This window comes from Grammomys surdaster, unplaced genomic scaffold (assembly GCF_004785775.1).
Source record: "Grammomys surdaster isolate TR1022 unplaced genomic scaffold, NIH_TR_1.0 226, whole genome shotgun sequence".
NCBI lineage: Eukaryota > Metazoa > Chordata > Mammalia > Rodentia > Muridae > Grammomys > Grammomys surdaster.
This window is the reverse complement of record NW_021604671.1, coordinates 477,530-492,012: the sequence shown is the minus strand read 5'-3', so window position 1 is coordinate 492,012 and position 14,483 is coordinate 477,530. Positions and strand designations below refer to the sequence as shown.

The following is a 14,483-nucleotide window of genomic DNA, read 5'->3' as shown; positions in this document are numbered from 1 at the left end:
ACTGTGCTTCAGAATTATATCTGATGTGGTCTTTGGTACATGATTAGAGCCAAACCTGAACCATTTTCTTATCATTTTTGCTGCAGGGGATGGAAGCTCAGCCCTCTTGGCATGTAGAGTGTGCACTTTCATACTGTGCTCAAGCTGGTGACCTTTAATTGTTCTCATGTTTCTTTTCTGAAAGTCTTTTTGCTTATTTGATGTGAATATGGGCTTTTAAATTGGAGATGTGTGATGTCATAGAAAGCAGGGCTCTTCCAAGCTGCCTATCACTTCCTACTTAGGAAGACCTTCATCTTGATTACCTTCAGCATCCTTTTGGTGCTTCTTCATTTCCAGGAAGCTCACTGCTAAGACCTTCAGAAAGTCAAAGGTAAAGCCCCTAGATGGTAGGGACAGACCAGCCACTTCTACCATTTCTAGCACCCAGATGCTATGCAACTGAACTTTGCCTAGAACTCTGGCTGTTTCTTAGAAGTATCTCACTCCTCCAGAACCTCTCCATGAGTGAAATTAGAACACTTTAATGTGTTTTTGTCTACACATCTCTGTAGCGAGAGAAAGGGGGGAGATGGGGTAACGTGCACAAACCTCACTGAATAGGGCATTTGTATATTTTCTTTGATCCATAGAAATATTTAGCTAGTCCAACAGTCTACCAACAATGAACTTAAAGGAGCACCATGGGTATACATCTTATTATGTTTCCAAAAACACATTAGACATCTGTGAGTAGAGGTGACATTACAAAACCCCCACCAACTTCTAAGCCTCCAGTAGATTCTAAACAATAGATAGTGATAGCCCTATATGTACACACCTGTGCTACAGTTTAATTTATAAATTAGGAACAGTAAGAAATTAGCAACAAATAATAAAATAGAACAATTATAGCAACTTACTATACATCTAAGTTTTTAAGAACTTAGGTGCTATTTCTGGAATTTTCTCTTGAATATATTCCATCTAAAGTTGAGCGTGAGGAAGGCACATCATAGATAACAGAGGCCCTGAGTAAGGTTATGAGACATTGTTCTGGAGGAAGAGAACTCATGTTTGAATCCTAGCTCTGATATTTGGTTTCCCATCTAAAGAATGTGAGGGTAAGTGATTGTCTCATGTAACATATAAATTATTGCTTGGTAGTTTAAAGTGAAATTCAAGATGTGAATCCTCTTCTCAACCCCTCTCCATGGGAATGAGATCCACTGGAGGAGAGGAGGTTCTTCTGGCTCTGTATGGAGAGGTTCAGTATCTCTGTGGAAGTAGATAAGTAATGTATTTACAGAAAAATGTACAAAGATACTGACCAAATTCAATATTGTTGCTAAATTATTTCCCAGATCTCAGAATTGATAATATATTAGTCCCTTGATTTATTAATTTGATCAGAATTATAGAGAACCAGATGCACAGCAGATCCTGTACTTAATAGTTGATTTGTCATTTGTGTATGTATGTGTAGATATTCCTCCCTCCTCTTTTCTCCCTTGAGACTGTTCATATACTCCTCCCTATTGTCTTTCAAATTTATGGACAGTTTCTGAGTCAGTTCTCCCCTCTTGTTAATGCTGCTGTCCTACATACTCCAAGCTAGTTGTCTCAGCATCTCAACTCCCCCTGCAACCATAGGAATCCTGGTATTACTACTGGGTGCTGTGGCATCTTATTTTTTATGTGGACTCTAGGAATCAAACTCAGGTTGTCTCGCTTGTTCAACAAGCACTTAATGCCTGATAAGTCATGTTTCTCACCTCAATAATCTTTTTTATGTTCTCTTCCCATGGTCATACTTTCCAGTACATTCAAGGAAGCATTTGTTACTGAGAATCTTCCAGATCACACACCATTGATTAAGTAGCTGTATTCTTGTTAGTCAACTTTCCAATGTGATTTTAAATGGTCAGAAATCTTGAAGTTAAAAGAACTGAGATTTGGGTGGGCTCACAACTTTAGAGGTCCCAGCTATGACAGAATATCATGGTAATAAAATATGTGAGAGCAAAGCCACTCACCTTATAACCATGAAGCCAGCAAAGAGGTGGCCAGTGTTTCCTAACCCCATGCCCTCCAAATACCTAAAGTCCTCCTACACAGCCTAACCTCTTAGTATTCACACAGCCTCCCCAGAGTACTATCTTAGAGACTTTGTCTTAACTCATGGGCCCTTGGATTTCAGACAAGAACCAAACTGTAGCAGCCATCTTCATTAACAGCATCAGGGAAACATAATCTTATCTGAATCCCATTACCATTCCCTCACTTAGAAGTACTTCTCATAGCATCCCATAACATAGCCAAAATTGAGCATTTAATCATCCTACTGCAAACTTCTGGCCCCTGTTCCTTCTCATTGTGGAGATGTCCCATTATAGCTATAGCACTTGTTATAGCAAAACACTTACCATAGCTCCTTCCTTCTCATGTCTTCTAATCTATTATAAGTCTAGCAAATTCTGCCTGTACATTACATTTTGAATCCATCTTTTTCTCTTACTTCTTATCACATGGTCATGGATCAGGGACTGACACCTAACCAGAACTCCAGTAATAGTTGTTCTGTATCTTCTAGTTTCTGCTCTGTTTCACCATCCATTCTCCACAAAAATCCAGATGTATTTTTAAGATCAGCTAGATTGTTGGACATGCTGCTCAGCATGGTAGCACTTATATTGCGTATACAGGGAGGGAGGGACAGAGGGTGAAGGGAGGGAGGGAGGGAGGGAGGGAGGGAGGGAGGGAGGGAGGAAGGAAAAAAGGCAGGCAAGCTGGAAGGTTGGAAGGCTGATGGAGACTACAAATAGAGGGGGAAGGGATCACAGCAACTTTCTGCCTTAAAATCATTCCATGGATCCTACTCCAGGTCCCATGAGGTCCCCATGACACATTCTCCTAGTGTACCATCTTTCAGTGCTGGAAACTTCCACTTCTCTTTTATTTGCATCCATGTGCTTTCTGTTTCTCTCTCTGGGATGCTCATCTCGTTCATGCCAGTTGCCCATGTCTCAATTGCCTGCCTTCTTAGTTTTGAAATCAGAGTAAGAATATTCTCCAATGAGGGGCCCTTCAACACTCAGTTTTTACAAAATACTTCAAAACTCTTCGTACTTTTTGTCTGTTTCACCTCAGCCGTTATTTGAAAATACACCTGTACAAAGACAGAAAGGAAAAACTGTGTCAGAGAGATGTAGCAAAGTGTCTTTTCACTTGCTCAAATCAGAGAACTGCCAGGTGCTGACAGTAGTCAAATGCATGTCACTGAGAATCCCTTCTTCCCTGGCTCCCGTGTGTTATCTCCCTGAGAGAAAACTGATCTCCCTACAGATATGTGATGCTTAGTAGTTCAGCAGAGTTTTCTAGGTATCATGGACCTCTTCCCATGGAAGCATCACAGTTACAGTAGTATGGGCCTTTGTCCTAGTCTACTGTCTGATGTGGATCTATGTCACACTGTTGCTTCCTATTCAGATTGATTCAGGAACAATTTGCTTGTCTTCTTCTTTTTTATTGAGTGTCAGAATCCAGTGTGAAATAAATCTGTTGCATTTTTTTTCTCCTTGGCCCATACATGGCCCACTTTTAAAAAGCATAAGTGACTACAAAATAGCCACTTGTTTTATGACATAGTATGTAAAAGTTTAGGTCTTACAGGATTTTGCTTCATATTATATTATTACAAATTATCCAAAGGCTGAACAGATTTCTCAGTGCTTTAGAATGCTTATTGGTTGTACATAGGACCTGACTTCAGTTCCCAGTACCACATTCAGCAGCCCACACTGACCTGTAACTCCAGCTCCAATGGAGAGCTAATGTCCTACTTTTGGATCCCACAGGTACCCATATGCATGTGTGTGGATATGTATGTGTGCGTGCATTCACATACACACACATACACACACAAACACACACACACAGTTAAAAATAACTATTTTACAATGGTCATCCACATCATGATTGGGAATGGGGGAGGTATCTGGCTCGTTTTAGCATCAGACTTTTGTGAAGTCCCACATCTTATGAGTGCATCCTTTGTGTACCTTCCTGTTTTGGGCATGCCCTTGAGAATGAAATTGCTGGGTCACAGAGAATGTGAACGAAATTTCACCTAAAGTAGATAACTTACTGCATCATCAGTTGTTATAAAGTATGTTTGATATTTGTACAAAAGAGAAGTGTGTTAGGTTCCTGGTTTTGGAGGATGGGAAGACGAAGAACATGCCATGAGCATCTGTTACGTATCTGGTAAGGAAGAGTCCTCCTCTGATGCCTGACTGCAAGGTGAAGGATATCATGTGCACCAAATGTGCTCATTCCAGTCTCTCTTCATAAGAAGTTACTGGTGTCACCGCAGGGACCCTACTCATGACTCCATCTAATCCTAATCACTCCTTAAGGATCCTGCTTCCAGACATTAAATATGACACCAGAAGTTAAGTTTTGGTCACACAAACTTTTTAAAATATTATTTATTTATTTTTATTTATATGAGTACACTGTAGCTGTCTTCATACACACACAGAAGAGGGCATCAGATCTCATTATAGATGGTTGTGAGCCTCCATGTGGCTGCTGAGAATTGAACTCAGGACCTCTGGAAGAGTAGTCAGTGCTCTTAACCGCTTAATAGCTTAGTTCCTGGTAAAATTATGATTGAAAATGCTCCTATGAAATTGCTCTTGAACCAACATGCAGGAGTTTGAACTCATTCATCTGTGTTGTCAGCACTAGTATAGATGCATTTCTCCAGACTGGTGAGATTAACGTCAGTCCAGGCCATGGCACTCTTCAACCTTTCCCAGACTTTCAGATGTGTGAAATGTATTCACACTCACTGTACAAAACCATGATGGAAACTAACACCTGATCGATGGACACTGGTCCATAGTCTACGTTTGATTGTAATTAGTCTCACACATAGATATTATGAATATTTTTTTATAGAAATTAAAGCCTAAAGATTAGTAAGTGAGCAAATGCAAGAGTAACAGTCAAACAGTATTCATTCTCCTAAACTGCATGCACTGCCTTGCCAAGTGCTTGCAGAGAAGTCTATTCTGTGTTCCTGGTCTCCATATCATCTGCTGATCGCCTCAGCTCTGCCTCTAGGCATGGATCCTCAGGGTCACCTCAACTAAGCAGATATTTAATTGCTGGGCATTCCTTGTGATCTCACTGTCCTTGCAGTGTCTATACAAGAGATTGCATGGATTTTAACACTGTTAGTTCATTTAATTTCTGTCAAGTTGTTTTAATTTTAGAGGCATAGCATTTTCACTTGTGAAAAGAGTACAATGGATCACGCTGTAGGGGCTGTAATGGGGGCTCACCAGGTCTTGTGGAGCACAGTGGAGCCCTTTGAAATCTGATGCTTTTCTACTCCATTTTCTTAGAAAGCATTAAATTTCAAAACTGTTTCCTTTTTTTTTCCTAATACAGTTTGAGTAAAAAAAAAAAAATTCTAAACTAAGGTCTCATATTTAAACACAAAATAATATGTTGCTGGCCTTGTCTCCTGTTTTCAATGTGAACTCTTAACTCCACACAGGTATTGATGGTGATGAAGAAATTAGACATCTGGATGAAGAAATAAAGGAACTGAATGAATCCAACCTTAAAATTGAAGCAGATATGATGAAACTTCAGACCCAGGTTAAAAAACACTAATTAGTTATTTCTAAAGTAGTGATTGTGATCTCTAGTGGGTACAAAACACTGACCTTCTATAGTCTTGCATCTGAAACATTGATAATACCATAGAGAAATGTGTTTCTCTGTCAAGCATTTACTGTAAATCTTGAGTGAGTAGCAATGCCTGTGGCTATTGACTCAGCAGCAGTGGCAAGAGGTACTCCTCCTTTACCTAGCTGGCACAGAAGCCCCCTTCATGAGCAAATAAAGTAGATGACTTTACAGGCTCCGGTAGAGCATGTGATACTTTGTAGAGAACTGTGTTAGAAAGGTAAAAAGAGTCCTTAGTTTTATTTACAATTTAAGTACAACATTAAACTCTTTTAATATAATTCTTCTAGAACAGTGATGTTTATGCTAAAAGCAGATAGTATACAAATATTTTATATAAAACCTCCAAGAAATGTATAAATCTAGACCACTGAGAAATAAAAGTCCACTCAATCCAGGATTTTAAAGATGCCAACACAAATTCTGTTACTGAGGAAATAGCTTGTTCACCTACCCATTGCAAGATTCTGAGTTCGATCCTCAGCATCTCAAAAAGCAAAAATAACTGCATCGCAAGAAGTTAGAGTGGAAAATCGAGACCAAGCAGAGGGGAGAGGATCCTTCATGCTGCTTCTCCCATGTCTTCCCCTTCTCTCCCTCCTAACATGTAAGCTTCTTCCCACTGCTCTTCAGCAGTCCTCACCTAAGCAGTTCAGTTCCTCTGAATTAGTTTCTTCATCCCATCTTCTGAATGCCACAGAAGTCTACAGGGAGAGCTTGATGCTTCCATTTGGAAACCATGAGGCTTCTCCTGAAACCATTAGTGAAGAACAGGTTGACGGAGCCCCAAGAAAAAAAGAAATCTGTCAGCAATGATTTAGATATAAAGGAGCTAGCCCAACTCTGATGGGGAAGATGGTTTCAGACAGACTAGGGTCAAATCCCTAATCATGAGAAATGTAGAAGTGTAAACAATAGAGGAATATATCTGGAGGTAATATAGATGGATGGGGCAAGTTATAGAAGGGTACCAGAGATAACATTGGGTAGTCACACAGAATAGCCTAGTTGATGGCCTTGGCATTTACTTTGATAGAACAAGGAGCCTCGGAAAGGTTTGGGCTTTAAGAGTAATTCTGTCAAAAAAAAAAAAAAGAGTAATTCTGTCATCGTTGATGTACATTCTATCCTGACCTGGAAAAGACTAAATTTGGTAGTATGGATGAGGACCAAGGGGAGACTATGCAGAGCAAAGCTGACACAAGGTCACCTGTGAGAAGTGATAGCATCACAGCAAATGGCTGAGTCCAGGTGGCCACAACATAGATGTATAGTGGCCTCATCCTGCATATTTTACAAGAAGTTCTCATTGAACTTGAGTTATGAGACCAAGAACCCTGAATCTGGGCAGCATCCAAGTTGTCATTCACTGCAAAGAAGAGACCTGCTACTAAAGCAAGAATTGGGAAAATAGCAGATTTACTCCTGGAGCATAGTGACTTTAAGATATCTACCATATAGCCATGTAGAGAAGCTAGACCTGCAATTCATGGAAAAAGTCTGTGTTGAAAGTACAAATCTGAAGGTGTGAATCTAACACAGAGAACACAAGAGCAGGGCTGCAAGTTGGGATGCAGACATCCCTGGGCACTTATATCTTGGGTTTCCCCCAGAGACTTTATAGGCCTCTAGCTCTGCTTCTCTTGTCATTGCCTCTGTTCTAGATAACATCTATGGAGAGCAACTTGAAGACCATAGAGGAGGAGAATAAACTTATTGAACAGAGCAATGAGAGTCTCCTGAAAGAGCTGGCAGGGCTTAGCCAGGCTCTTATCTCTAGTCTTGCTGACATCCAACTTCCACAGATGGTAAGACCAAGAACAAGGCTCTGCTACCCCATCATCTACCTCAGTGTCTTTGTTCCGTTACCCCGTGGCTGAACTGTCAACAGTCACCTACTCCTGATTCATTCTCATACTCAATGATTTTGCCATATGAGAACATGGTAGATATGCATATTCAGATAATTTAAGGCCAGTGACATTCCAAAAAGCCAGGACTCTTTAAGAATGAAGGTTTGCTTTAATCTATTTTATAAAATTATATGAAAGCTGGATGCCAGAGCTCACTCACTGAAAATATGTTTACAAACAGATGATTCTGTACATTCCTCAGCTTAAAGCAACAGGAATGTAGTAAAATTATAATTGAGTTTTATTTAAAATACTAAAATTCTCAATTTATCCAACTTGCTAACACAAACTCTTTATCTCACTCAATTCTAAATGTTTTTGACTTGTCTCCTCTACCAAAAAAAAAAAAATCAATAACAACTTTGGCTAATGTCAAGGAGATTATTGAATATTATCATCTTCCTGTTTTTCTAGCTCCTCCTTCACATTGTATATTTCTTATTGTAAATTTTCTTCTTTATCAGTGCCACAGAAGCAGGAAGATAATTGCACCTAACTACCATCCAAGGACCATCCAAGGTGCTGAAGTAGTGATTATAGGCCTGATCATATGAAAACTCCCTAGTTACTTAACACCTAAGTTTTCCCAACCATAGTGGAGAAAGTCATGGCTCAGCTTGAATCATTGGGTCAAGATTCAGAGCTGGCATGAGTCAGGAAGCTGTGAGACTATGGACTTCCTGATGTAGTCTTTATCCATTTTGCCACAAGATTCTTTGTCCAGTTGCATGTTACTATAAGAAATACATGCACAGCAGAGATAGAAACTGAAAGGGAACAATCACAACTAGATAGTACGGGCACACAAAGTCATCTACAAATATAAAAAGCTTACCTTCTAAACAGTAGTGATGGTAGTCATTTTCTGTATACCTTAGCTATTTAGTCATTTTAAGTCCCTCCTTCTGAGGACCTTTAGAGTAAATAAGTCCATTTACCATGGGTTTTCAAAAAGATGGGAACATGGAGGCACCACACATGGCAGGGGAATATTCCCTTTTGTCATGCATTCCTTGCCTCTTGTGCATACAATTTACACACAGCTAGTATGTAACCATTATAAAAGATATTACAAGGCTGAAGAGATAGCTCAACAATTAACAGCACCAGTTACCCTTCCAGGGGACCCAGGTTCAATTTCCGACACTCACAAGGCAGCTCAAGGGTGTTACTCCAGTTCCAGGATATCTGACACCCTCTTCTAGCATCCACAGGCACAAAGTACATATGTAGTGCACAGACATACATGCAAAGCATCCATATACATTGTGCATGTCTGTCTGTCTACCTGTCTGCTTATCTGTTCCAGCATCATGGCAGTCCCGTTTAATCCTAGCATTTGGGAATCAGAAGCAGGTAGATCTCTGGGAGTTGAAGACCAGACTGATCTACATAAAGAGTTTCCAGTCAGCCAAGATTACAAAGTGAGACCCTGTCTCAACTAATCAAAACTAATTAATTAGTTAACTAATTAAACCATTAGGCAAAGAAGATGCCATAATACCCTCAAGGGTAAAGTTGAAAAAGTTTGGCCCTCCTAACACTGATATTCTCCCTAAAGAAAAAGAGATGGCAAAATGAACAGAGCTGCCAGAGTAGAAAAATCTCTATCACAACTATTAGTGAGCAACTGGCTTAAATCTATAATCCCCACCGTTCCAACATTGGACTGTTAAAGAACCACTTGGCAAAAGCAAATATTCATCCTCTTAGCATACTGTTCACAGACAGCTGGTTTTGTACTGAGCAAGTGCAAATGAGGTCCAGACTTTTCCCAAGACAAGACATGTAGTTTGGAGACTTCTGGCTCAGCAGCTAAATGCATTTATTATATGGTTCCAGATTAATCCCCAATACTATTCAATCACATCCCATTAATACCATCAATTAAGAGTGAACAGATAAACCCAACATACACACACTCATATTTGTATGTCCTATCCCAAAGTGCCACAGTTCTATAAACACTTGTCTTCCTACTTGTGTAAGTTGGCAACATTTGTCACTATCTCCTGATCTTCCTTGGGACAGCTGAAACTGATTGGTTTTCATGTGTTTTGTCTCCATCAGGGACCTATCAATGAGCAGAATTTTGAAGCATATGTAAATACTCTCACAGACATGTATAGCAATCTGGAACGAGACTATTCCCCAGAATGCAAAGCTCTACTGGAAAGCATCAAGCAGGCGGTCAAGGGCATCCATGTGTAGGAGGACAACAGTATGCAAGAAACAGAGGTCACTACAGCCATGAACTCCCACAGATCCACAGGGGCCTAATATCCCTGGAGCCTGGAGGCTGTCCCCTGTATTTATAATTGCAACATTGCACTAATTTTTCCCCAGCTGACATAAAAAGGAAAGAAAAACTATGATAAACTCTTTGGATTAAAAGCAATGCAGTCAATTATTAGATCTCATTTATTTTCATATCTTTTGCTTTTCTTTCTTCATTGCACTCTTTATTTTGTAAAGTATATGTAAAAATAAATGTGACATTTTATATTTTATTTATTACTAATCAAAGAGTTTTTTATCTTTTAACTGCATTTTGAAGTCTACCATATTTTTACAGGTGTGTTTATTAATTTATCTTCTAATAGGATTTAAATAGAAATGCTGTTCTCAAATCACCTATCTTTCTGGGTTTAAATGAGAAAAACAAAACAAACGAAATGTGAGAAGGAAATCCTGATGTCAGGACTACACTATGGTCAATCTTGGTTTCTACTGTGCACTTCCATTTCCCCTTTACTGGTTTTATTTTTATAAATGGTTTTTGGTAATGTGAGCTGTGAAGGATTATGAAGATAAATGGCGCCCACTAGTGGGAAATTCACACTCACAAAAGCACAGGATGTTAGCAAACAGTGCACTCAGAACTTGATAGCAATAATTAAATAAAATAGTCAGCATAGTATTCCACATGGCTGCAAGGATTTAATTACTATGAATTATTTATTTGGACTGTTTAAAGCATACATTTTAAGTGAATCAGATTTTGTCTTTTTGTTTTTCAAGTCACACTGGCTAGTTGGCAACTCTTTCCCAAGATGAGAAATAAGCTTCGATGTGACCAGCCAGGCTTTTCCTGCTACACGTTAATACAGTACACAAGTGACGATATTGGTGTATATTTGTACTTACAAATACAGCCACATTTAGATGGAAATGTTGTAGATACCATATCCCCTGAAATAGCATTTATTTTACTGGGTTGACTAGAAAAGAATGGAAAACTGAAGGCCTGAAAAAAAATGTTATTCCAATCTGAGTGGATAACTTGAATACTGGCAGCATTGGTCTTTGCTTCCCTAGGAAATAAGATAGTTTTCAATCTGATAAAACTCTTAAACTGCAAGTGACACAAAGTGTGCTACACACACAAATACACGCGCATGCACATGTGCGTGCACACACACACACACACACACAAACACAAAGACAGGCATATACACACACACTAGCATAGGCCACACACATATATGCACTCACAGTCAGTCATCCACACATGAAATTTAACCTACAATCTCAACTGGATCAGAGTTTTGAAGTTGCTGTAGTAAAGGCAATGTCTATTTCAGGGATTGTAAAGTAGTTAAGCATTGTTTCAAAGGTTTTTTTATATTTATTTTTTTTAAGGAAAAGGTATAGACAACCAGCTGAACTGCCTTTTTGGTGTGCACACACATTTCATGTGCAGATGTGCCTCTATGTAAAAGTACACATGAACTTTAGTGTGGGCTTAATTTTCTGTGCTATAATAAAAGTGTTTATTTTTTATTGGCCTCATGAATATTTAGGTTTAGTGTGATGGCATTCACAGGCTCGAATTCACTGTTACTACTGTTACTTGCTCAAATACATGAAAAGTGGTACTCATTCCACTCTCATGGAACCGTGGATATTGTTATGTATCAAGTGGCGCTTACCTTTGGCTTGGGGTTCATTTGAACTCTTGAATCTTAGTTTAGTGAAGATGAGATGTCTGTTCTTAGGTAGGAAAGGTGTTTATTTAAAGCTCAATTTTAAAATAAGCAGCTACTGCGAGTAGTGTCTGGTATATATGGGACACAGAGTTCCCTATTGAAGTATGTCTTTGAACATTTTGCTGCACAATACTTCAAAGAAGCACACAAACGGGCTCACTTATTAAAAAGACAGAAGTTTACTTTGCTAAATATTTTAACAAGTTTGTTATATATTTTATTTAAAGAGATCTCTTACAATCCTATGTATTTATTCCTATAGTTTACATGGCTGCAGTTAATTTATTTGTATTCACATAGTTTTATGAAGTATGTCTGTATTTATTTGCTGCCTTGGTACTTGTGTTTTGTAACATGCACTGAATTATTTTCTTTCCAACTATGTTAGTGATTGATACTGTAAATTGGGTCTTGTAGGCAGTGATGTGTGCATTTTTATTTGAAGTAGTTTGTTTGTATACTGTTTCTCCAAATGATTAATATTTCTTACATCAATGGAACAAAATTGTGTTCAGTGCTGTACATTTGGTGTATGGTAGGAAATAAAAATTGATAATGAGTTTTGCTGTTATATTTACTTTATCAAGACAGATGTTGACATCACTATGGCCCACAACTCCTGATACCATAGAAAGCCTCCAACAGAGAACAGTTCCAGCTGAACACTTTTAAGGTTGAGAGGATTTGGGGCCACTTGATGATTGGTTAGCACCTTGGTGTAGAACATATCTCCAAAATAGAGTGTGCCTTTGCCTTTGCTAGAGCTAGAAAGAATTTTGTACAGATCTAATGAACAGCATCCAAGGAGTTCTTTTCTGATACCAAACTGCTGGAGGGCCTGAATATAGCTTGTATTTATGCAAAGTAAGTAGGGAAAATGTAGATAATTCTAGGCTACCTGCTTCTGTGTTCTTATCTAAGTCATTAGTAGTCTCTATTTTTTAGTGTCTAGCCAGACTTACACATCTCTTAAACCTGATTGTTCCTCATAGGCAATGTAAAATTTACACAATGAAATCAAATTAACTAAAGGAAAGTCTGGATCGAAGAGAGAGCTGGGCTTAAACTGGGTTTGCTTGCACAGAGCCCCACATACATTCAGTCACTAAGCTTATACAAAATGTTCATGTGATGTGCTATGGGAAAGTGATACAGAGCTGTTCAGCTAGAATCTTAGTTTCCACTTTATTTAGTATGTTGTACATCCTACCTTGGTTGTTACTGTCTATGAGAAAGTAGTGTCTACAGTTCATGATACAAATTTGTCATACAATTGAATCAATTCTACTGGAACTTAGGAAGCAATGGTGAGCAGAATCCACCCTTCCCCGTCACAGATTTCTCACCAGAACATACTTCCTGAGGTCTTGAATTTAGTGGAGACAGTGGGGCAAATGACAGGTTTTATGACATGTTAATATACAAGCTCCTGTGGAAACACCATGAGGGTTTGGTATACAACTTCTAGTTAGTGGAAAAATGTGAGTTCCAGATTGGCCAAGACACTTGTAAAAGACATGGTAGGCAGAGGAACCACATGTACAGAGTGTGAAGGGAAAATGCCCATCAACAGCAAGGAAAGTACAAGAAGAAGCCAGTTGACTGGAGGTAGAAAGTCCAGGAAAGTGGATTGAGGATTCAGTGTAAATCTCCAGGCCTCATGGTTCAAATTCTCAGTAGTAGCCTTTGCTATGCAAAGAAAGGCTGAATTTCAAGGCTGGTTGTGGTTCAATAGTAGAGATCCTATAATCACATTTCTGAAGCCTCATCTTCCATGCCTGGCACCTTCCCTGAAGAGATTTTACAAGCAGAGGGTGGAGATGATTTGTTTAGCAATACAAATATTTCTCACAACAAAGCAATGCAACTGTGTATATTTCAATTGTAATAGGATGTGAAATCAGTAAGAACTTTTTCTGTAGTCATTTTCCCTCTATTACCATTCCATCAAAAAGTGAAATAAAATAAAATTGTGAGATCATTACAACTCTGACATGCTTCTACTTGATCCAAAGTCCTGTATGGAAAAAGCAGGACAGATTAATTTAGAAATTGCCTTCTTCTAGCACATAAGGATTTCAGTACTAATGTTTTCTATGTGTCTTTCCACACATTCCACCCACTTCATTGTGGCCTGCAAGTAATGCCTTCTGTTTCTTTCAGCTATCCAGCAGGTGACATACAGTAAGCAGATTGAACTTGCTAATAACTGTCCACACTGTCATTCGCAGGCAGAGATGCTTTGTGTACTCAGAAAATACTTGAGCTTGTGGAGTCATAGTACCATATCCAATGATGAAATGGCTGATTCTCAGGAAAGTTATTAGTTTACCTGAGACAATAAAGCTGGGTAAAATGCACCCTAAATTCAACCCCATTTGATTGAAAGGCTAATCAAGCAGGTTCCCTGTGTTTTAAGAAAAAAACTAGTAAAATGCATGGGTTTTACCATACACACTGGCCTATACTCCCAGAAATAAGGAAGCTTAGTATAAACTTTTGTCCATCACCACTTTGACCAACAGGATCTTTTTAGACTCCTGCCAGACACGGTTTCAACTGCAGGTTATAACTACGAATGATATGAAACCACTAAACTGGACCACTCCATGAGCTTATTTGAGGATTCAGACTGCTTGGGGTGGGGAGGTGGCAACAGACAGCAGGCAAAGCCTTACCAGTTTTATGGGGACAGGAGAAGAGATGCATGAGCCAGAAAATCTGAGAGTTAGAGCAGAAGAAGATAGGATGCAGGCCATAACAACCTGAAGAATAGCATGGAAACTTTCAACTGGAGTAGGTTGTTAATCAGGAACTAGGTGTGCCTTGCTGAAGGCAG

General features: G+C 39.0%; 1 protein-coding gene across 8 annotated transcripts in view; it reads left to right on the top strand.

Moving 5' to 3' along the window:
• Positions 1–12,207, top strand: part of St18 (ST18 C2H2C-type zinc finger transcription factor) — a 314,859-nt gene extending 302,652 nt beyond the window's left edge. For 5 of the 8 annotated variants that reach the window (XM_028773409.1, XM_028773407.1, XM_028773405.1 and 2 more), the window contains 3 exons: positions 5,549–5,652; positions 7,407–7,550; positions 9,726–12,207. In XM_028773409.1, coding sequence (XP_028629242.1) covers positions 5,549–5,652; positions 7,407–7,550; positions 9,726–9,866 — 389 coding nt within the window. In that variant the 3' untranslated portion in view covers positions 9,867–12,207. The remainder of the gene's footprint in view (positions 1–5,548; positions 5,653–7,406; positions 7,551–9,725) is intronic. The other 3 variants (XM_028773412.1, XM_028773410.1, XM_028773411.1) reach the window with 1 other exon arrangement.
• The last annotated feature ends 2,276 nt before the right edge of the window (positions 12,208–14,483 follow it).